Source organism: Lagenorhynchus albirostris, chromosome 9 (assembly GCF_949774975.1).
Source record: "Lagenorhynchus albirostris chromosome 9, mLagAlb1.1, whole genome shotgun sequence".
Lineage (NCBI taxonomy): Eukaryota > Metazoa > Chordata > Mammalia > Artiodactyla > Delphinidae > Lagenorhynchus > Lagenorhynchus albirostris.
The window spans coordinates 15,968,018-15,992,276 of NC_083103.1; the positions used below are offsets into that span (position 1 = coordinate 15,968,018).

Sequence of the window (24,259 nt, forward strand, 5' to 3'; positions counted from 1 at the left end):
CTGTACATTTCTGCCTCCTTTGTCAAAGATAAGGTGACCATATGTGCGTGGGTTTATCTCTGGGCTTTCTATCCTGTTCCATTGATCTATCTTTCTGTTTTTGTGCCAGTACCATACTGTCTTGATTACTGTAGCTTTGTAGTATAGTCTGAAGTCAGGAAGCCTGATTCCTCCAGCTCCATTTTTCGTTCTCAAGATTGCTTTGGCTGTCCGGGGTCTTTTGTGTTTCCAAATTGTGAAATTTTTTGTTCTAGTTCTGTGAAAAATGCCAGTGGTAGTTTCATAGGGATTGCATTGAATCTGTAGATTGCTTTGGGTAGTAGAGTCATTTTCACAATGTTGATTCTTCCAATCCAAGAACATGGTATATCTTTCCATCTATTTGTATCATCTTTAATTTCTTTCATCAGTGTCTTATAATTTTCTGCATACAGGTCTTTTGTCTCCTTAGGTAGGTTTATTCCTAGGTATTTTATTCTTTTTGTTGCAATGGTAAATGGGAGTGTTTTCTTGATTTCACGTTCAGATTTTTCATCCTTAGTGTATAGGAATGCCAGAGATTTCTGTGCATTAATTTTGTATCCTGCTACTTTACCGAATTCATTGATTAGCTCTAGTAGTTTTCTGGTAGCATCTTTAGGATTCTCTATGTATAGTATCATGTCATCTGCAAACAGTGACAGCTTTACTTCTTCTTTTCCAATTTGGATTCCTTTTATTTCCTTTTCTTCTCTGATTGCTGTGGCTAAAACTTCCAAAACTATGTTGAATAAGAGTGGTGAGAGTGGGCAACCTTGTCTTGTTCCTGATCTTAGTGGAAATGCTTTCAGTTTTTCACCATTGAGGACGATGTTGGCTGTGGGTTTGTCATATATGGCCTTTATTATGTTGAGGAAAGTTCCCTCTATGCCTACTTTCTGCAGGGTTTTTATCATAAATGGGTGTTGAATTTTGTCAAAAGCTTTCTCTGCATCTATTGAGATGATCATATGGTTTTTCTCCTTCAATTTGTTAATATGGTGTATCACGTTGATTGATTTGCGTATATTGAAGAATCCTTGCATTCCTGGAATAAACCCCACTTGATCATGGTGTATGATCCTTTTAATGTGCTGTTGGATTCTGTTTGCTAGTATTTTGTTGAGGATCTTTGCATCTATGTTCATCAGTGATATTGGCCTGTAGTTTTCTTTCTTTATGATATCCTTGTCTGGTTTTGGTATCAGGGTGATGGTGGCCTCGTAGAATGAGTTGGGGAGTGTTCCTCCCTCTGCTATATTTTGGAAGAGTCTGAGAAGGATAGGTGATAGCTCTTCTCTAAATGTTTGATAGAATTCGCCTGTGAAGCCATCTGGTCCTGGGCATTTGCTTGTTGGAAGATTTTTAATCACAGTTTCAACTTCAGTGCTTGTGATTGGTCTGTTCATATTTTCTATTTCTTCCTGATTCAGTCTTGGCAGGTTGTGCCTTTCTAAGAATTTGTCCATTTCTTCCAGGTTGTCCATTTTATTGGCATAGAGTTGCTTGTAGTAATCTCTCATGGTCTTTTGTATTTCTGCAGTGTCAGTTGTTACTTCTCCTTTTTCATTTCTAATTCTATTGATTTGAGTCTTCTCCCTTTTTTTCTTGATGAGTCTGGCTAATGGTTTATCAATTTTGTTTATCCTTTCAAAGAACCAGCTTTTAGTTTTATTGATCTTTGCTATCGTTTCCTTCATTTCTTTTTCATTTATTTCTGATCTGATTTTTATGATTTCTTTCCTTCTGCTAACTTTGGGGTTTTTTTGTTCTTCTTTCTCTAATTGCTTTAGGTGCAAGGTTAGGTTGTTTATTCGAGATGTTTCCTGTTTCTTAAGGTAAGATTGTATTGCTATAAACTTCCCTCTTAGAACTGCTTTTGCTGCATCCCATAGATTTTGAGTCATCGTGTCTCCATTGTCATTTGTTTCTAGGTATTTTTTGATTTCCTCTTTGATTTCTTCAGTGATCACTTCGTTATTAAGTAGTGTATTGTTTAGCCTCTATGTGTTTGTATTTTTTACAGATCTTCTCCTGTAATTGATATCGAGTCTCATAGCGTTGTGGTCGGAAAAGATACTTGATACAATTTCAATTTTCTTAAATTTACCAAGGCTTGATTTGTGACCCAAGATATGATCTATCCTGGAGAATGTTCCATGAGCACTTGAGAAAAATGTGTATTCTGTTGTTTTTGGATGGAATGTCCTATAAATATCAATTAACTCCATCTCGTTTAATGTATCATTTAAAGCTTGTGTTTCCTTATTTATTTTCATTTTGGATGATCTGTCCATTGGTGAAAGTGGGGTGTTAAAGTCCCCTACTATGAATGTGTTACTGTCGATTTCCCCTTTTATGGTTGTCAGTATTTGCCTTATGTATTGAGGTGCACCTATGTTGGGTGCATAAATATTTACAATTGTTATATCTTCCTCTTGGATCGATCCCTTGATCATTATGTAGTGTCCTTCTTTGTCTCTTCTAATAGTCTTTGTTTTAAAGTCTATTTTGTCTGATATGAGAATTGCTACTCCAGCTTTCTTTTGGTTTCCATTTGCATGAAATACTTATTTCCATCCCCTTACATTCAGTCTGTATGTGTCTCTAGGTCTGAAGTGGGTCTCTTGTTGACAGCAAATATATGGGTCTTGTTTTTGTATCCATTCAGCCAATCTGTGTCTTTTGGTGGGAGCATTTAGTCCATTTACATTTAAGGTAATTATCGATATGTGTGATCCCATTCCCATTTTCTTAATTGTTTTGGGTTTGTTATTGTAGGTCTTTTCCTTCTTTTGTGTTTCTTGCCTAGAGAAGTTCCTTTAGCAGTTGTTGTAGAGCTGGTTTGGTGGTGCTGAACTCTCTCAGCTTTTGCTTGTCTGTAAAGGTTTTAATTTCTCCATCAAATCTGAATGAGATCCTTGCTGGGTAGAGTAATCTTGGTTGCAGGTTTTTCTCCTTCAACACTTTCAATGTGTCCTGCCACTCCCTTCTGGCTTGCAGAGTTTCTGCTGAAAGATCAGCTGTTAACCTTATGGGGATTCCCTTGTGTGTTATTTGTTGTTTTTCCCTTGCTGCTCTTAATGTTTTCTTTGTATTTAATTTTTGACAGTTTGATTAACATGTGTCTTGGAGTATTTCTCCTTGGATTTATCCTGTATGGGACTCTCTGTGCTTCCTGGACTTGATTAACTATTTCCTTTCCCATATTAGGGAAGTTTTCAACTATAATCTCTTCAAATATTTTCTCAGTCCCTTTCTTGTTCTCTTCTTCTTCTGGAACCCCTATAATTCGAATGTTGGTGCGTTTAATGTTGTCCCAGAGGTCTCTGAGACTGTCCTCAGTTCTTTTCATTCTTTTTTCTTTATTCTGCTCTGCAGTAGTTATTTCCGCTATTTTATCTTCCAGGTCACTTATCCGTTCTTCTGCCTCAGTTATTCTGCTATTGATCCCATCTAGAGTACTTTTAATTTCATTTATTGTGTTGTTCATCGTTGCTTGTTTCATCTTTAGTTCTTCTAGGTCCTTGTTAACTGATTCTTGCATTTTGTCCATTCTATTGTCCATTCTATCTCCAAGATTTCGGATCAACCTTACTATCATTATTCTGAATTCTTTTTCAGGTAGACTGCCTATTTCCTCTTCATTTGTTAGGTCTGGTGGGTTTTTATCTTGCTCCTTCATCTGCTGTGTGTTTTTCTGTCTTTTCATTTTGCTTATCTTACTGTGTTTGGGGTCTCCTTTTTTGCAGCCTGAAGGTTCGTAGTTCCTGTTGTTTTTTGTGTCTGTCCCCAGTGGCTAAGGTTGGTTCAGTGGGTTGTGTAGGCTTCCTGGTGGAGGGTACTAGTGCCTGTGTTCTGGTGGCTGAGGCTGGATCTTGTCTTTCTGGTGGGCAGGTCCACGTCTGGTGGTGTGTTTTGGGGTGTCTGTAGACTTATTATGATTTTGGGCAGCCTCTCTGCTAATGGGTGGGGTTGTGTTCCTGTCTTGCTAGTTGTTTGGCATAGGACGTCCAGCACTGTAGCTTGCTGGTCGTTGAGTGAAGCTGGGTGCTAGCATTGAGATGGAGATCTCTCGGAGATTTTTGCTGTTTGATATTATGTGCAGCTGGGAGGCCTCTTGTGGACCAGTGTCCTGAAGTTGGCTCTCCCACCTCAGAGGCACAGCACTGACTCCTGGCTGCAGCACCAAGAGCCTTTCATCCACAGGGCTCCTTAATTTGGGATGATTCGTTGTCTATTCAGGTATTCCACAGATGCAGGGTATATCAAGTTGATTGTGGAGCTTTAATCCGCTGCTTCTGAGGCTGCTGGGAGAGATTTCCCTTTCTCTTCTTTGTTCTCACAGTTCCCAGGGGCTCAGCTTTGGATTTGGCCCCGCCCGTGCGTGTAGGTCGCCGGAGGGCGTCTGTTCTTTGCTCAGACAGGACGGGGTTAAAGGAGCCGCTAATTCGGAGGCTCTGGCTCACTCAGGCCGGGGGGTAGGGAGGGTCACGGAGTGTGGGGCGGCAGAGGCCGGCGTGACATTGCAGCCTGAGGCGCGCCGTGCGTTCTCCCGGGGGAGTTGTCCCTGGATCCCGGGACCCTGGCAGTGGCGGGCTGCACAGGCTCCCCGGAAGGGCGTGTGGCCAGTGACCTGTGTTCGCACACAGGCCTCCTGGTGGCGGCAGCAGCGGCCTTAGCGTCTCATGTCTGTCTCTGGGCTCTGCACTTTTAGCCGCAGCTCGCGCCCATCCCTGGAGCTCTCTCAAGCAGCTTTCTTAATCTCCTCTCCTCGTGCATCAGGAAACAAAGAGGGACGTAAAAGTTTCTTGCCTCTTCGGCAGGTCCAGACCCCTCCCCGGACTCTCTCCCGGCTAGCCGCGGTGCACCAACGCCCTGCAGGCTGTGTTCACGCCAGCAACCTCAGTCCTCTCCCGGCGCTCCGACAAAAGCCGGAGCCTCAGCTCCCAGTCCTGCCTGCCCCGGCGGGCGAGCAGACAAGCCTCTCCGCTGGTGAGTGCCGGTCGGCCCGATCCTCTGCGCTGGAATCTGTCCGCTTTGCCCTCCGCACCCCTGTTGCTGTGCTCTCCTCCGCGGCTCCCAAGCTCCCCAACTCCACCTCCCGAAGTCTCCACCCGCGAAGGGGCTTCCTAGTGTGTGGACACTTTTCCTCCTTCACAGCTCTCTCCCGCTGGTGCAGGACCCGTCCCTATCCTATTGTCTCTGTTTAGTTTTTTCTTTTGCCCTAACCAGGTACGTGGGGGGTTCCTTGCCTTTTGGGAGGTCTGAGGTCTTCTGCCAGTGTTCAGTAGGTGCTCCGTAGGAGTTGTTCCATGCGTAGATGTATTTCTGGTGTATCTGTGGTGAGGAAGGTGATCTCCGCGTCTTACTCTTCCGCCATCTTCCCGGAAGTCTCTGTCATCAGCTCCTCAGTGGATTTCTATCCTGTCATTTCCCACCACCTGGCGGGTCCCAATCAGTCCGCACTCAGGTCGTTGGGAAAGCTGCCCGGAACAAGCCTCAGCACGTGTTCTTAAGGCAGAGGCTGAGGCTCCTATGAAGCATTTCAGGGAATCTTTTCTCCTTCAGTCTGTATATTCATCCTCCATTTCAGGATCTGAATAACTGTATGCATAGAGCCTAGTTTTGGAGTTTGTATTATTTCACTTGCAGACCACAAGATGAGCATTTCCACAAAAGGGCCCTTGATTATCTCATTGGTAGAAACCCTTGGCCTTACTAGAAAATGTTGGGAAAAAGGAATCATTCTGATGGAACAGAGATCCCTGATAACATGGCAATGAGCAAAGGCCCCACAGTAACATTAGGTATAAACCTTAGCACCTAAGCCCAAAATGAAGGAGTTAAAATGTTGTGCTCTACACGAAAAAATCCTTGATCGACACTGGCTGGCTGATAATCTTACAAATGACCTGCCTCCACATATGTGGAATTCGTATGTTAACATTCAAAGAACAAAAGGGAAAACAGTGTTAGCTCACAAAACAGCATGTATTTAACAAGTCTTTCCTGAGCGCCTACTAGAACACTGTTTTAGGCACTCAGAATACAGTTATGGACAAGGATAAAGTCCCTGATCTTACTGAGCTTACATTTTAGTGGGGGGAAAGGGGGGCTGGTGCACACAGCCTACAAACAAATGGTTAAAAGAATGTCTACAATATTGGCAGGTGATGATAAAAAGGAAGAAGAAAAATAAACCTGAGTAAAGGGTGGAGGTGATGGAGGCTGTTCCTGCAGGTGATCAAGAAAGGCCTCTGGGATAACGGTGACATGTAAGTAATATGGTCACATATAAGCAAAGATCTCAATGAAGGGAGAGAGCAAGCCAAAAAGATACCTGGATAAAGAGCCTTAGACTGAAAGAAGAGCAAGTGCAAAGGGCCTGAGGTGTGAGTGTGCTCAGAGTGTTTGAGTACTGCAAGGAGGCCAGAGAAATAGCGGGGTGTGTGTAGGGGGGCACATGCTAATGTGGAACATCTGCAGTCAGAACACGGTGGGTCACAAGAACTCTTGGTTTTACTCTGAAAGAGATGAAAAGCCACAGAAGAGTTTTCAGCAGAGGAGTAAGATGACCTGGATTATGCTTTAAAGAGATCACAGACTGGGGTGGGGGGGTGGGGGTGGGGCTATTATCAAGGGTGGGAGTAGGGAGGCCACATAGGAAGATGCTGCAAAAGGTCCAGGGCAAGAGATCACAGTGGCAGTCATGAGAAGCGGTCAGACAGTGGATGTGTTTAAAGGGTCAACTACAGTCAGTGAGATTCCCTGATGGACTGAATCTGCGGTGTAAGAGAAAGAATAAGCTGGATACGGGGGGTGGGGAGAAAACTTCAGCTTTGAAATCACAGACTTGGATTCAAATTCCACTTGACCACTTACTGGTCGTGAGATCGTGAGCAAAATACTGAGATTTATTTTCTTCCTTGGGGGATATAGCATCTTCCCTATTCTATTACTATGAGGATTGAAAAAAAAAATGTCAGTTAAAGAGTGTGAGATTTAAACTCTGGTATGTATTAGAATTCTTTTCTAAGTTTTCTAATATTTATAATTTTCAGAATGGATTTAGAAAGAAAAAACTTGGCTGAGTTTTTATATCCTGTAAGAGGGGTAAGAACACCATTTTCTATAGAAAATGACTGTGGTAACCAGCTGGATATCTGAGTCCTTTCTGGATACAGATTTAATGTGCTTTGAAGGACTAAGGGACATCTTAGGTTTTTAGTTCCTGTGGTATAACACTGCTGTAAAAGGCCAAGGAAAAAAGCCATTAGCACTGACAAAAATGAGGATTCACCTAGTTGGAAGCGGTCTGGGTCCAATGATCCCAACAGGACTAATTTTACTATTCTCCAGCCATTTCTCAAAGTTGGTGCAGTTGACTAGATATGAATATTTCCTGTGAGAATCTTTCTGTTGCTTTATAGTTCTCTGTATTTAGACTCCATTTGCACTAAAGACACAGGCCATTACCTTCTTTTATTGTCCTTGGCAATTAACAAGAAAGATGGATGAGGACTTACGTTTTCAGTCCCGATGCGAATTTTTCTGTGTTTAGCTATCTAGCTCTTTGAAGCCCAGTAGATCTGTATGATTACTCTAAGCGATAAAATGTTTTAACAAAATACAAACGAGGAATATCTTCTTTCATTAACAAGATAAACTGGAATTTTGCTTGCTCCCTCATCTCAATTTGTCCGATTTGTTTTCTAAATTTATTCTGACTAAAAACTACATTTTTAACCGAATTAGCAAAACCACCAACTCTCATCACCAAAAAGCAACAAAGCACTGGAAGATAGGACTTTAAGAGAACGGGGCCCAAAGAATTTCTCCATTATGGTAAATATTCTTTTGTAATCTTTGTGCTAAGAGTGAGAAGCCCCCTTCGTTTTCAGGCCAGACCGGCTGAAACCTACACCCGCCTTCTCTGGGTCTGGGGGTGGGGGGGTCTCCACCTGTGTCCTCACCTTTCCTCTGGTAAAAGGTCAGGCAAACTAAACCTCATGCGATGGTTTCAGTTAGCAAATGATCTCCTTGTTGACAGCACTTCCAGAGACCTGGCTTCGCAGCTCCAAGGAAGAAAACTATGGTGCAGAGTAACACCCCAGGGAGAAGCAGGAGGGCATGGCAGAAAGAGCACAGATCATGGCGTTATTCAAACCCTCACGGTCAATCCAGATGGTTAAATTCCCCATACCTCCCCACATTACCCAACACAGCAGCCTCCTTTAGGTCCTTCACAGAGCGGATCACTATGTAGAATAATCATATTCATGTGTTCGTCTGCTTGCTATTGTCTGTCTCCTTCCCACTAAATATAAACTCTGACACAGCAGGGACTTCGTCTGTCTTTTTGCTATTGCATCCCCACCTCCCTAGTAGTCCCCGCTCAGTATTTCTTGACTGAAGAAACGTGGAACAAAATATACACCTCTGGTTTTGGACTTACTATCCCTTGTCGATGTAATGTGTTTAAATATCTGGCTCTCTCTGTGGGTGCCCTGAGGTCAGAACCATGTCTTACTCACTCGTTGCCTCCCTGCCTGGCTGAAGAGCTGGCCAGTGGCAGGCACTCACTGACCTTAGGCAAGTTACATGATTCCTATTGATTCTTGGCTTTCTGTCTGTAAAATGGGACTAGGTTAACATCTATCTTAAATGAGATAACAAAATAAGTGAAGACATGGGGCATACTGTAGATAGTCAATAAATGCAAGTTTCTTTCCTTACTTCATGCTCATGTTTCAGAGTTTCCCATGTTTTATTTATATATGCGTTATCACGTGTCCCCACGTGCTACAGGGGGAGGCCGAGTCTCAAGGTAATGAAGCAGCTTTCTGTGGGTTAGACCACGGAGGGGTGATACCAGAACTAAAACCTTGGTCTGCTGACTAGGCTCAGCATCCTTTCCTCACCACCTCTAAGCACACCAGTAATCAATGTGGTCTGCATAAAACCACAGCCTGGACTGAGGGAGCTAAGACTTCTTACTTTGAAATGGGTAAATATCCAGGGCTTCATGAATTCTTTAGCATCAAAAAGCTCTTCATAAGGCAGGTTTGTGAAGAGTCATTCATTGCTGGATGCTAAATCTAGGGGAAACTGTGAGAGGGGGCAGGACATCTGCGTGGTTTTCAAAGTGTCTCCCCACAGACTGCTTATTAGTGCAAGGGAAAAAAACAGTAACGCTACAGCAGAGAAACTGGGTAACCCCTTAACTGAGGGGTCGAAATCAACATCAGCAATAAGGGGCAGATGGATATCATGTGTCTCTGGATGTGATGCCCTGAGAAGGACACGATGTCACATATGTCATTTTGGCCAGGGAAGCATAACCTGAATCTAACCATGAGGAAGCATCAGAGAAACCCCAAGTGAGAAATATTTGATTAAAAAGAGCAGAGGAGTCATGTCCTCTTCAAAAATGTTAATGTCATAAAAGACAAAGAAAGGCTATGGATGTATCCCAGATTAAAGGAAACTAAAGAGACAGGAGAACTATATAATACCTGGTCCTAGACTGAATTCTTTACAGGAGGGTAAAAAATGCTACAAAGAATACTATGAGGGGGAGTTCCCTGGTGGGCTAGTGGTTAGGATTCTGGGCTTTCACTGCTGTGGCCCGGGTTCAATCCCTGGTCGGGGAACTGAGATCCCACAACCCGTGCAGTGTGGCCAAAAAAAAAAAAAGAATACTATGAGGTCAGAAATTAGAATACAGATGGGAGGTTAGATGAAAATACTACATCAATGTTAATTCTAAAGTTGGTAACTATATTGTGATTATTTATAAGGATATCCTTATTCTTTGGAAATTCACGCCAAAGGATTTGGAGGTAAAGAAACATGATATATGCAACTCACTTCCCAATGATAAAACAAATGGAGTAAAATGTTAACAATAAGTGAATCTGTGTAAAGAGTACTGGGGTGTACTTTGTACTATTCTTATTTTTACAAGATTTCTATAGATTTGAAATTATTTCCAAATAAAAAGTTTAAAAGAAACAAGGTGGCCTGTGGAAGTTTTACAGAATAAGAGTTCAAGGAGTATAGTTTTAGGATGTCATCTTAGTTTCAGCTATTTCTTACTTGCTTAGTATTAAGAGACAGAGCCCGGTAATGGGGCCCACCAACTAGCCAGTCAGAGCACTTTGGATTTGGCCCTTTGAAAGAGGCATAATTTTGATTGGGTTTTAGTTATAGGGTAAGAATGAGAACAGATCATTCTCACCAACAGAGCACACTTTCCATGAGATTTACAAGAATGTACTTCTTATCCTCTATTCAAACATCAACAGAGTCAAAATTCACCTCTAGGACGTTTATATCACATGTTGTTACTACTATTTATTTGTGTTTCCAGGAAATGCTTATATATTAGCAAATCTGAATTCATGAAGAAAATTTTAAATGCTCTTAAAAAACTACAGGAAAGAAGTTGAGGGAAAGATGGGGAGAGAAAAAAAGCAAAGAAAAAAATATTAACAAGGAATTAATATAAAATGAGCTGGGATTTGAAAACCATACCCTCTTCCTCTCCCAAAAGAGCAATCTGTTGCATCTTCACATGGAGGTAGACCTAAAAAGAGCACCTGCCTTCCAAAGATTAGAAGAAACTGAATTTTGGCATCATAGCATTAGCTTGGAAACCCTCTAGATATAGAGTTTGAAAATTCAAGACCAGAGGCATATGGCAGCCACAGAAGAAGCTCAAAAGCCTTAAAAACAGAGGACTGTGTACCACCAAGCATGGCCATGCATAGCCAGGGTCCTCTGTGATGCCAGCAAATGGCAGGTCTCTGGTATGCCCCACATTACACGTGCCATTAGCAACGCAGAGACAAACACGATAAAAAGCCTGTTCTCAAGAATACACTGGAGTCGGGGGAGTCCTGGGCCAGAGAGTATCAGGCAGAGGTATATAATAAGGAGTAAGAGAGCAGAAGGGAAGGTGTAACCACAAGGGCCCAGCGGCCACGATAAGGTTTCCCAGGGCAGGTGAAATGAGGCTGAAGCCCTGAAAGACGGGCAGGGGCTGCAGGCTCCGGTGCGAATGGGGCAGGGAGGAGATGTGGAGAGGAGACTTGCAGAGGAGTGGGGGCAAAGGCGTGCCAGCAGAGGAGCCAGTCAGGGGCACCGCAGAGGGCAGAGCATGCACTGGACACTACAGTGTCCGCTCTGGTCGGAACGCAGGGTGGCGTGATGGAATGGCAAGAGGCAATGGCCTCGTGGGGTCTGAATTCAATCCTCAACATGACGGGTGGCCACTGGAGGACACTGAAGGAAAGCAACGTCATCTGACTTGTTTTTAATAAGATCACCCAGGAAACAGTATGTGGGATGGAGTGGAAGGGAAAACTAGCTGATAAATACTCCTAGTCCCAAAAAAGGTGCAGACACAACATACCACCAGAGAAAAACCAATAATTTTTTAACTGAGCTTCATTTAGACCAGATTTTTTTTTCTTTAATCCCTTTGGTCAGAATTAATATGAGATTCTCTTCTACTTCAGAGTTTGATGTATTCACACAGAAATAACAACTGTATTTTTCCTCACAAACATTTCAGTTTTTGTTTCTTCACCAAATTCATTCTAAGTTTAAACCATGAATGAATTCCTATGAAGGAAAAGAATGATCAATGAAATTACATAATTTGTAATTCATTATTAGGAAAAAATAAAAATTTGTCAAAGTAAAATATTTCAGAAAACAAATGCTAATGTGCTTTTGTAGTAGCTGTTAGTCACAGCAGATCAATAGGCAGACCATATGCAGAAAAGATCTTTGAGGGAAACCAGACCTGAAAGTGAGAGACGAAACAGTCTTGTCTGTTCACGGAATTTGAGAAATTGATCATCTATACTCACAAGGTCTAAGACTCCCTTTGTCACTGAAACACTTGCAGCTTCTGGTCATGCTGACTCTGGGTCACCCACCAATGGACCTTTAAGATTCCTGCTTGCTCTCAGTAGTGTTTAAAAATTGTTAAGTTAATAGCGTGAATATAATAGATTCATCAGAATGAGAAAATGGCACATTGTGTGGCACACGATGCCTGACCTCCCGAGTGCTTTACCGATTTCCTGTTACCAAAATATAACACATGCTACGTAGCAGGTTCAAACTATTAGCATTAAAGTGACTGGTGTCAAGGAAGCGGGAAAAGGGAGCGTATGGTAGCTCCGTATAAAATTCAAGATTCTTGGGCTTCCCTGGTGGCGCAGTGGTTGAGAGTCCGCCTGTCGATGCAGGGGACACAGGTTCGGGCCTTGGCCTGGGAAGATCCCACATGCCGTGGAGCGGCTGGGCCCGTGAGCCATGGCCGCTGAGCCTGTGCTCCACAACGGGAGAGGCCCATGTACTCAAAAAAAAAAAAAAAAAAAAAAAAAAAAAAAATCAAGATTCTTGAAAACCCTGTCCTCCCCAGGGTATCCTATATTTATGTGGAGCTGCAAATCGGAATGACACCAAAGGGCTATGACATTGAAGGATCCCTTGGGGGAGACCTCAGGTAAGGACTGAGGGGAAGCAGGCTCTAAACGGACCCTGGAAGACGAGGAAACATTTACCCTAAAGATATAAGGGAGGAAGTGGAACTAAGCAGCCCAGCACCTTCTGGTTCGTGGCTGCCTAAGCAGATAGATCCAATAAAGTCTTCAGTGCTGTCCTGAAGGCCTGGAGCAAGTAGCCCAGTGGTTAAGAACAAAGGCTTTGGTGCCAAACAGACCTGGACTTGAGTCCAGTTCAACATGAGCAAGTGGCTTAACCTCTCTGAACCCCAACTTCCATAAACTTAAAGATGATGATGATCAGCACCATCTTATAAGATCATTATGAGATGCAATGAAATACATGGATACATATGAAGTGCTCAGCATTGTTCCTGAAACGTATCCCCTCAAATATTACCTATTATTATTATGATTGATCATTTGAGGCTTCAGGGTGCAAAAAGGAAAATACTAGGCTCACAGAATTAAAAGCCATAATGAACACTGGATGTGTGAAGAGGTGGGGGCAGGTCGTGGACAGGAGCAGGAAAGGGGTAAGAATTGCAACCTCTCCCAAGACATTGTTAAAAAATGTGCCTAATCATGGAAATACTGTGAACCATTATTTCTTTGTGTTGAGCAACAACTGATTTGAGACTGACACCCATAAAAACCTCTACATTTGCTTCCTCTTGTATTTTGTACTGTAGTTTCACAGCATTGTATCTGTTAGCTACATAATAAAATCAAAGGTCTCTATAAAAATTAAGTCAAATGGATCAAAGGCCTAAATGCAAGAGCTAAAACTATAAAACTCTTGAAAGAAAACACGGGGGGGACGATCAACTATACTTCAATAAAATTTTTTTTTAAAACAGGGGAAAAGCCTCATGGCATTTGATTTGGCAATGATTTCTGGGATATGACACCAAAAGCACAGGCAACAAAAACAAAAAATAGATAAATTGGACTACATTAAAATTTAAAACTTTTGAGCATCAAAGAGTGAAAAGGTAACCCACGAAGAGGGAGAAAATATTTGCAAATCATATACCTAATAAAGGGTTAATATCTAGACTATATCAAGAACTCCTACAATTCAAAAATAAAAAGCAAGCAACCCAATGAAAAAATGGGCAAAGAACTTCAATAGACATTTCTCCAAAGAAGATAGCCAAATGGCCAGTAAACACTTGAAAAGATGCTCAACCTCACTAATCACTGAGGAAATGCAAATCCAAATCAAAACCACAATGTGATACCACTTCACACTCATAACGATGGCTACTATAAAACACAAACAAACAAAAAGAAAATAACGAGTATTGCTGAGGATGTGAAGAAATTGGAACCCTTACGCATTGCTGGTAGGAACGTTAAAATAGGGCAGCTACTATGGAAAACAGTAAGGCGATTCTTCAAAACAAACAAAAAGAATTATCATATGATCCAGCAATTCCATTTCTGGGTACATATCCAAAAGAATTGAAAGCAGGGTCTCAAAAAGATAGGTGTACACCCATGTTCACAGCAGCATTATTCACAGCAGCCAAGTGGTGGAAGCCTCCCAAATGTCCATCGACAGATGAATGCATAAACACAATGTGGTATATACACGCAACGGGATTATGAAGGAAATTCAGACACATCCTATAACATGCATGAAGCTTGAAGACATTATGCTAAGTGAAATAAGCGAGTCACAAAAAGACAAATACTGTAGGATTCCACTCACATGAAGTACCTAGTGTGGTCAAATTCAGAGACAGAAAGTAGAATGTGGTTGTCAGGGGCTGGGGGGAGGGGAAATGGAAAGTTATTGTTTAATGAATAGAGTTTCAGTTTTGGAGGATGAAAAAAAGTCCTGGAGATGTAAGGTAGTAATGGGTGCACAACAATGTCAATATACTTAATGCCACTGAACTGCATACTTAAAAGTGATTTAAATGGTGTTTTCGGTGATGTATATTTTACCACAATTAAAAAAAAGTAAAAGATCACTACCACACCTATATCATCCTGTTGTATGCAGTCATCCTCGTGCTAGTAAAACTCAGTTTTATTCAGCTCTCTCCTCTCTTGTGATTATTAGACAGAGGCTTTGGAATAGTCATGGCACTCCTTGCATACCTGGCAGCTGAGAGATATTGACAGTCTAATTCTCTCAAAATAAGATCATAAGAACTTACAATTATTATGCACCAACTGTTTATGCTGCATAGTTCTACTTTAGGTATTACCACTTAAAAATTCTAGTAAATTGTTTAAAATCTAGACTTAAGTGCATAAAGGAAAAGAAACCATGTCTTTAATGGTGTGCTAACGTCACATTCACTTACTTAGGAATGTGATTTTCTTTCGTTGCCAAGACAGCAACAGTTGCTGTGGAAACCACACAAAAACAGGGATACTTAACTGAAACAAACTCCACTCACCTGCACAAAGATGCCCTTGCTCTTATATTCTTCATGGAGGCATCTAGAGAAGAAATCTACAAAAGCCTGGGAGGGGGTGGGAGTGAGAACACAAACACACATATTACATCAATCTGCCTGATCTGTAGCCATGGAAACAAAAATAATCAACTAACCATTTAACACTATAGTTTCTAATCATTCTTTTCATTTCAAATGCAGAAAAGACCTTAAAAAAAAACCTTAAAAACCTCAAGTTTTCTTTATCTGCCAGTAAATTAAGTGTTCTCTTACCAAATATAATATCCAGATCAAATTCTGATTTAACTGGAAAAGGCTCTTATCTTTTCCTTTTTCAGAAAATGACTTTCCGAGAAGGAACGTCTTATCATATAACAAAGGATGCATTCCTCCTCCCCACTTGCCATTCAAACAGAAACACAGTATGAATTCTGTTCAAGTCTGTTCTATGGGGATTTTGTTGTCAGTAAAGAGAAGAAAAGAGCAAGCGTCCTCTTGGTCCTTTGGGATGGCAAGATCCAAGAAGTGTAGAGGTGAACGTGACAGCCCATCTTCTTCCAATAGAACGACTTTAAATCTATTTGTAAAATATAATGTGCCATTTTTTTACAAAGGTGGACTCAACCTCAGGCTTGAAATGCAAAGTATCAATGATGACTCTACTAAGGTCCTAATTTGTGACAGTCTTGTGTCCATGGAGCAGAACAGGCAAGAAGAAGTTGAAGTTCACCAGTCACTTCAAGAAACATGGTGTTCATTTTAAACATGCCTACTGCATGTTTCAGATATATAGAAAGCAAGCAGATTGCAGGGCTGGGGGGGGGCGGAGCCAGGCTTTTTCAAAATACAGTGCGTAGTCACTTTAAGTTTTTCCAGGGGACAAAGTGAAAAAGTGGGCAGGCGTTTTGCTCTTTTCCTTTCCTGTCATATTGCAAGTTCTTACTGTGCATTTTATTTTGTTCATTTTCCCCTAAAAGCTTGTTTAATTTCAGCGTCCCAATGGTCATTTTTATTTCAGAGATGTATCCTATGCTTCAACAACATATTTGAAAATGATGCTATTGACCTGCAGGCAGTACAAAATGCATTCTAAATTACTGTCCTAGTAGTAACGTGAAGAGGTGAATGGTGATGTGGTATAAAATTATGGCATCTTACAGAGAGGTCTGGAAAATTCTTGTCTCACTCCAGAAGTGGCAATAAATATCTGTGAACTTGGAAGAATGTGGCAAAAACTCACACTCCCCCATCTATCTTGTGCATACTGTGTATCTATGTGCTGACTAGCTGCGATCCTTCTAAGCTCTGCGGACATGGCACTTAAGCTGTATGCTGAGTCATTCATGAATCAAATCCCCATTCTTAGACTCATTTATGTTATGTTCTGATCAGCTGAGCTAACTGGCCCAGACCAGCTCCCTGTTGGGAAGCACAAATACCAATTTTAAAACCAGTAAACTACTGGGAGAAAAAAAGCATCTGCAGATCTGAGATCTTGGTGCCTCATTTGTGAAGTTGATACCAGTCAGTGTATCTCCAGCTCTGGCTCCTCTGAAACTAGTGTTGGCTATTTTCCTTTTCTTCTCCGTCCATTTGAAAACTGCTAAGGCTAGAACTTCAAGAAAGTTCCATGCCCATTTCTCAGACTGAGAAGTATTCGTTATTCTTCTTCTGACACAATTTCCTAAAAAATTGTTCACCTTAGTCGCAGAGTACAAGGTCAACAGTGGAACTGGGTACATGCCACTGGCAGAGGAGATGTTCAGAATTGCCCCTTTAGATCTAAAAAGGAAGATGCAAGTAAACAGAATGAAATCATATATACAATTGTTTATAAATTATAGATCTAGATATCTAATTATTTGAAACAGAATATCCTGGCTGTTTTTCTAACACACATCTCTCCTTGCCTTTCATCAGCACGTGACATGCTTGGTCAGTGAAAGAGGCATAACTCAATCAAATAAAAATAGCTCTTCTTTGCAATTAGCTCATTTCTCAGTCTTAGTAATCAGGGGCATGACCAGATTAGATCTTCAGTCTCCTCCAGTTGATTTCTATTCTCTGAGGTCTTCTCTGGCCATAGCACCAAGAATTCTTACTCTTAAAAACACTCTCATACTCCTTGTATGCCTTTAATTTGGCATATCACCACATACTATCATGCTGTCATATTTAATCATTCTATGAGTATAAACATTCTTCTCCCTCAAAAAAACCATAAGCTTCTAGACCTCAGAGCCCTTATCTTACACTTTTCCTCAAAATACTCTGCACGGTCCTGAGCGTGTAACAGGTACTTACACGAATGAATGGTTACGTCCTGCTCTCAGGCACTAAATGTAGAGTTGACTCTAAAATCATGCGACTCTATAGTTCATCAAACCATATTCTTTTGCCAAGAGGCCAAGCTCAATTTCTACTGTAACTTTTAGCGACTAATGAAAGTTCAAAGTCAGAAAGTTACCAGGAATTACTCAGTCTACAAATAAATGAAAATTAGTTTGAGGAAAGCAATGCTGTAAAAACATACAAGTTGTCAGCAGTCATATATGGCTTGCGTAAAGTGTGAGGTTAGGGTTTTAAGGAATTTTAGACAGAATTAACAGCCAGCTTTTCCCCCTCAAATCCATTCTTCTCAGGGGGTTGGTCCCCTTACTCAGCTACTGCAATCTGCCCCACCTGCCTCCTGCCCTCTAGATGAGGTTCCTTTCCTTCAATTTAGTTTCTCATTATTCTTGGTCTGAATTTACTTCCTAAGGCCTAATTTTTAAGTATTTTTTAAAAAGGACGATACAGACTCCTCTTATACAAAATAATAAAAGAAACATGACTAAATGGCATCTAAGTTATTTTAGACAGAAATCTGAAAAGAAATAATTCCCAAAGGTCACCCAGTCCATCTGCCAGCCTCTAGGCGAGATGCCACTTCAACCATCAAATGAAGTCTGGACCCTCCGCTTAATGAGTCACTGAAAACGAGCTGTTGTTTTTTGTTTCTGTTTTTGAACTGAAGTCCTCATTAGTAATAGTTATATACACTTTCCTAAGTGGCGAAATCCATTAACACGTTGGACATAGAAATCAAATCTCAAATTTTAAATTGTTACATTACGGTTTTGAAGAAAGTTGGAAATATTTAGTCAATGTATTAATTACACCATTCTTGTAGTTTTTGCTTGCCTCTCTCACACAGACAGAAAAGGCTTTTCTTTTTAAATATTAAGAGAGTAAGAATGCCTATCAGGAGTTAGAACCCAATAACTCTAAGGTAAAAACTGGTGAATTAGCAATGAGTATCTAGTAATTTCATTTTATCTATATTTGTGAGACATTCCTTTGATCGAAATGGGTTAAAAACCACCTTGGTTACTGAGACTTTTAATACAGTATTAATTTATGATATTTAAAATATCTCTTTTTTAAATTTATTTATTTTGGCTGTGTTGGGTCTTCCTTGCTGTGCATGGGCTTTCTCTAATTGCGGTGAGCGGGGGCTACTCTTCGTTGTGATGCATGGGCTTCTCATTGTGGTGGCTTCTCTTGTTGCAGAGCACGGGCTCTAGGCCCATGGGCTTCAGTAGTTGTGGCACGTGGGCTCAGTAGTTGTGACTCGCAGGCTCTAGAGCACAGGCTCAGTAGTTGTGGCACACGGGCTTAGTTGCTCTGAGGCATGTGGGATCTTCCCGGACCAGGGCTCAAACCCATGTCCCCTGCATTGACAGGCAGATTCTTAACCACTGCGCCACCAGGGAAGTCCCATAAAATATCTTTATCTTTTATAGGGTGTTAAAAATGTTCTCAAATTAGATCATGGTGATGATACACTCTGTGAATATACTAGAAACCATCAAATTATATGCTTTAAATTAAGTAGATTTTATGATATGTGAAATCTATCTCGATAAATCTATTAAAAAAGAGAAAGAGAAAGTGAAATATATTTATGATATACTGGAATGTGTCACCTTTAAGCTAAGGGCAGATCCCAATCAAGTAGAAGCTAAGAAAGTTATTGTATCTTCTGCAATACAATATGCTTTCTGAGAAGGAACCCCAAATCCTGACAAGTTGCACCCCATCCTGAGCCCCAAGCATCCTTGTAGGTATAGGTAGTGCTTTATTTTAATGTTTTCTCATGTAACCAGGAATTGCTATGTCCTCACTCATTCACAGCAAGTGAAGAAAAGCCAATGTGAAGTAGTTGTAGAAGATGCTGTTTCTCACTGTAACCTATCACACTGCTGGTTTTATCAGCGGGATTATGGGCTGGATGATACTCAAATTGGCTGAGGTGGCTGCATGTGCCCTTGAACAAAAATCTTACATTCTTTATTTCCTTCCACACAAATGAAATACAATTTAAAAGTCTTCCAAAATTAAAGTTTAAATGTTATCAAAAACATTTTAAAAATTAAATCTTGACCTCACCAAAATTGATTCCTAAAACTTCACTCACCAAAGCAATGATTTCAATACAGAAAAATTTATTTAAAGATAATAAAAACCTTGTTCCTGGTTGCAAAACTGATACAGACCAATAGTCAAATATGCTACAATTATGCAAGCATGTGCTTTGTTTACTCCTTGAGGCAAGTGAGATTTTTGTTTCTTAAATATTCTACCCTAATTTAAAATTTCTAGGGGGTAGAGTTAGTTTGAGTTAGTGAAAAGTCAGAATTGGAAGGTACTTTATTCAAAACACCATATTTGCACTCTAAAATGCATGGAAGCAAATCCAGCACCATCGAAGTATAAAGCGAGAACGCACTAGATCTAAGTAAACACTAAAAGGATAGCATTTATCACTGCACCAAAGTAACAGCAGAGAAAACACCCCTTCCACAAAAACACTGTGCTACGAAGAAGGTTTGTCTCCCAAAAGCCTTCCCCCCCCACACACACACACGACAGCATAAAAGTCTCTCTCCCTCTCTCCAAGGATAATGATATTCGACTTAGTTTTGTCTGAATCACAAATAACACACTTGTAGAGCTGTCTCAATCCCTGTACTGTATACAGTATCTATTCTTTACATAGAGATGGAGATGAACATTTGGGACCACGAGGCACAAAGGACTTGCCTTTAAAATCAACTACTTTGTCTAGCGCTAATCCCCCATCTAAGCAGAATTAGTGACGTCAAACCAGTTTCCATGGCACAGCCAGACTCATGACAACTCTGTTATATGAAGCAGAAGGACAAAATGGGCTGCGCTTAATTGCACACAGAAACAAACATAAAACCAAACCCTGGTTAATCTCTCATTTTCTGGGGACTTGGGGAACAATTCTAAGACAGGAAGGTACATTGAGAATATTTGCTGAAGTTCCATAATGAAGACTCATGATTCTCATATTTCAGCACATTTCTAGTTTGCTATGACAAATATCCAAATAAACAAGTCAAGTAATATTTTCTGTGATACAACATTCTTAATTCATCAGGTTGCTTATTTGCTAACAGCCACACGATGGTGTTTCAGTGGTGTAAGTTATTGAGGCTCTACTAGAATTAAAATACTGCAAAAAACAAAGCAGAAACCACTGCAGATAAGGAAGTACCTTTTCATCCAAAATTATTCTCTTCAATGACTAGCCCTCCCACCAGCGAGACATTAAACACACAAAACCCTATAAAATTCAGTACCTTATATTTATAGCCTCCTATAGCTATGCTTTCTAGACTTCCCTCTGTCCTGTGAAATCCCCAATTAGAAAACTCTCCTAATGATCACTCGGATAAAAAAAATTCCCAAGCCTCTTTTCTTCCTTACATGCCCCACTATTCTATCAGACTGTTGTAGTATCCTTGTGCACAGCTCTTACCAAAATACTACTGTCATAGAGGAAGTGACAGGTCTTCCATGAAATAAGTCACTGATTTCTGCCTTCCTTGGGACCCTCTCATCACTGCTCCACACTGCAGGTGAGGGGGGGAAGACGGGGAGGCGTAAATGCTGCTGTGAAGCAATGGAACGCAGGGTCGGTCCTAATGTGGACTGCTTACTTGATACAGAGCGTGACTGCAGACAAGGGAGATTGTACAAAAGACTACATCCCAACTCTTCATATTTTCCCTTCTTATCAGGGAGCATATAAGTGTGCTCTTGGAGGGTCATTACTTTTTTTTTTTTTTAAACTTAAACATAACACAGAAATTGGTACAGACAGTTCTCTAACAGATTCTCAAAAAGACTGAGAAATATATCAAAACAGGGTTCCATGTCAGAAAAGAATCCTGGATCACGGAGGTCAGATATATAATTAGAACCAGCGATCCAAATACATTATACAAATATTGCTTTGTGGAAGAAAGTTTGCAAACATTTCCCACATGAAAGAGAACTGCCTGCCCTAAAACACCATAACATGTCATAATTCCACCTTAAGCAATACAGTATGAAAGGGGCTATTTTTAGCTTTTCCATGGTTGTTATGGCAACCACCTCCTGGCTCCAGCTGTACAAAATGTTTATAATTCCAGGGAAGTGGAAAGAGTAAGTTTCCTCTATAACGTAATTATGTACTTTTTACTTGTATGATAATAATACCTTAGTTTGATTATAGAGACTTGTTTAGTGATAGTCAGCTGGCCCTAGGCTATAGTTCTAGAGAGTTTGGAAAATCGCATACATCAGAAGTAGAATCAGTGAAAGGGGAAAAAAAACCGCAACAACAAAGAACCCTGCTGTTTCTCAATGGAGATATGAAACCTACGTATGGTAACCAACCATAGTTATGCCATTTGGGGATGGTGTAAAGGGCAGGCTGTAAACAAATCACCTGTAATACGTAAGTAAGAATGCTTTCAGGTGATCTGTGAACTCAGAGTCTTTCTTTCTTCTTGGGCACACAGCTAATGACATTTCTGGCCTCCCTTGCAGTTAGCTGTAGCCTGTGACTGAGTTCTAGACAATGGGATGAGGGCAGAAGTGAGGGACACCACTTTTAGGCCTGGCCCATGAAACCACCCATAAAATCATCCTTCCTCTCTCTTCCCTCATCTGCTGGCTGCATGCAGATGTTTCTGCAGAGAACCACAAGGCCCAAGAGAAGAGTGGACCACCTTCACCCCCGATGGAAGGAGCCTGAGATCCCTGGATGACTGGGTAGAGCAGAGCCCCGATCGCTGATCCACACCAGACTGTGACGTGAGGGGAAAATCAACCTTTAGAGTGTTAAGCCACTGAGATTCTGGGGTGGTCTGTTATAGCAGTTAGCCTGCCTTGACTAATATAACGAGTAACTCCTTTAACTCAAGCAGACATAGCTGTTCCTTCTCCTATCCAAAAGTACCGATTTATAAAACCCACTTACATTTCTGACTAGTTCTTAGCAGGTGTCACAATCACCCCTGTGACATCAGTTTCAATACCTAGCCTATGATAGCTTTCCACCAGATCATTTCGCAACCCCCGTGTAAAATCAATTTGATTTCTTAAAGGCAAGGATCCAATTCATCTTCTGTGATAAACTTTACTCAGTGAATGCCTGTTGAAACAGATGGATCCTTTCCTTTGCATTCTTTGTCTTTATCTAAGGCTCCAGCTACAACTGTGATCGTGGCTGCTAGGTCTACAGAGAGGTGTGAGCACCTTGTGTCTGTATCACTTACTAACTAATTATGTAGCCTCATGGCACTCAGTTTCTTTGGATATCACTTTTTATGTCAAATGAGGTGGGGGTTGGTCTCAATTAATTTTAAAGTACTGAAATTCTCTGACTCTTTGAATCTAATTCTTCCTGGTCATAACCAGTATCTCTTTTGATATGATTTTTACCAACACACTTAAAAATTCCTTTTACAGTACCTCTGTGGTATATAAATTTCTTCTTTAATGGATGGAATGTACTAACCTGAATTAATACTGTGTCACTTGCAGATATCCAAACTAGAATTAAGATGATGACCCAAACTTCATCCCTCTTGAGTTCTACGCTGTCTGCCCTAATTCTCTGTAATCTTCTAGGATTCTGGTCTGGTTTGACCACCATCACTTCCATACCTGACCATCAGGGGCACACTCCCACTGTAGCCATCAATAAGTAGTTTAAAGGTTTTAAAGGGGAATTTTACTAAAATAAAGCAATTAAAATATACAAAACCACATGTAAAATGCATTACAAAGAAAGAGCCTTGCTACAAAGTAGCTGCGAAACAAAATGGATTCCTAACCTCAGTGTCCTCATTTGTAGGATGGTGGGAGGCTATCGGAGTTAAATGAGCAAACATATATCAAGTTCTCATCCAACACCTGGCACATAACATGGAATCAACAAACATGAGCTGTAAACCCTGCCTAAAGCTGGTCATGGAGGTTTCTTCACAGAAGTAGGGTCCCTGGGTCTCCCCTTTGCAAAGCTGTGACTCCTTTGGATCTCTTCCAAACTCAAAGCTATTTTTGCAGACGAAGGATGACTGTGAAGCCCTAAATTTAGCAAATGACCGAGCAAGCCCAGCTCTTTGCAACAGGTTTTCTTAGAAAGCTTAGCCATCACTCAGGCTTCTCTAAGGGAGGAACAGAGCTTAATTACCATCTGACACTTCACGCTATTTCAAATGTAAGGACTTAGCAACACATTTCTCAATAAAAATGAAGACATCTAGCATATCCTAGTGGAACCCCATTCAAACTGGAACACAGCTGGGGCTAGAGGACACAGCCTCTTCCTCCAAGGGCAAGGGTGGGGGCTGACATCTTATAATCACTTTCTAACATGCCTAAGTCCCTCATACCTCCATTCTCCCAGTAAGAACAGAAAACACCAGAGGATGGATGGGGTCTCGCTGCATGAAAGTCCACTGATTTGGGCTCTGAGAGCATAAAGCTTTAGGAAGGTATTCCCGGGAATATCCTAGCAACTCCATCGCCCCCTCAGAACAGCAGGCAATTGAGTTAGTGATGGTGACTCAAGCAGACTTTTAAATCCTGATGTAAAGGAACCACACAACCCTGGAGAGGGAAATAAAAAGGGAATGGAGTGGAAAAGGCCTCCACCACCAGATGACTCATGCTCCACCGTTTGACTCGCCTGGCACATTGCTCTGTCACTAAGACATGGAGGAGCTCATTAGTCACTTTAATGAATTTTTCAAAGTAAGGATTCTCCCCTATAAATAACCATGAGCTCTGTTGCTCTAGTGCTTGTGCGTGAGCTTATGACTCACCTTTCTACCATGCCAGGCAGTACCAACCATGTCATCTGCAAAAGAGAAAAACAAAACATCAGTGAGGATGCAGGCTACAGAGAGAGTGGAGAGAACTCACCCACACAAACAGGGAGGGAATCACGAA

At 41.1% G+C, this 24,259-nt stretch overlaps 1 protein-coding gene across 5 annotated transcripts in view; it reads right to left on the reverse strand.

The window, feature by feature from the left end:
* HSD17B12 (hydroxysteroid 17-beta dehydrogenase 12) overlaps nt 1–24,259 on the reverse strand; it is a 179,620-nt gene that overhangs the window by 16,661 nt on the left and 138,700 nt on the right. For 4 of the 5 annotated variants that reach the window (XM_060159370.1, XM_060159367.1, XM_060159366.1 and 1 more), the window contains 3 exons: nt 24,133–24,167; nt 16,660–16,741; nt 14,960–15,025 (listed from right to left, as the gene is read on the reverse strand). In XM_060159370.1, the coding sequence (XP_060015353.1) occupies nt 14,960–15,025; nt 16,660–16,741; nt 24,133–24,167 (183 nt within the window). Of the gene's footprint in view, nt 1–14,259; nt 14,318–14,959; nt 15,026–16,659; nt 16,742–24,132; nt 24,168–24,259 lie in introns of all 5 variants that reach the window. The other variant, XM_060159369.1, reaches the window with a different exon arrangement.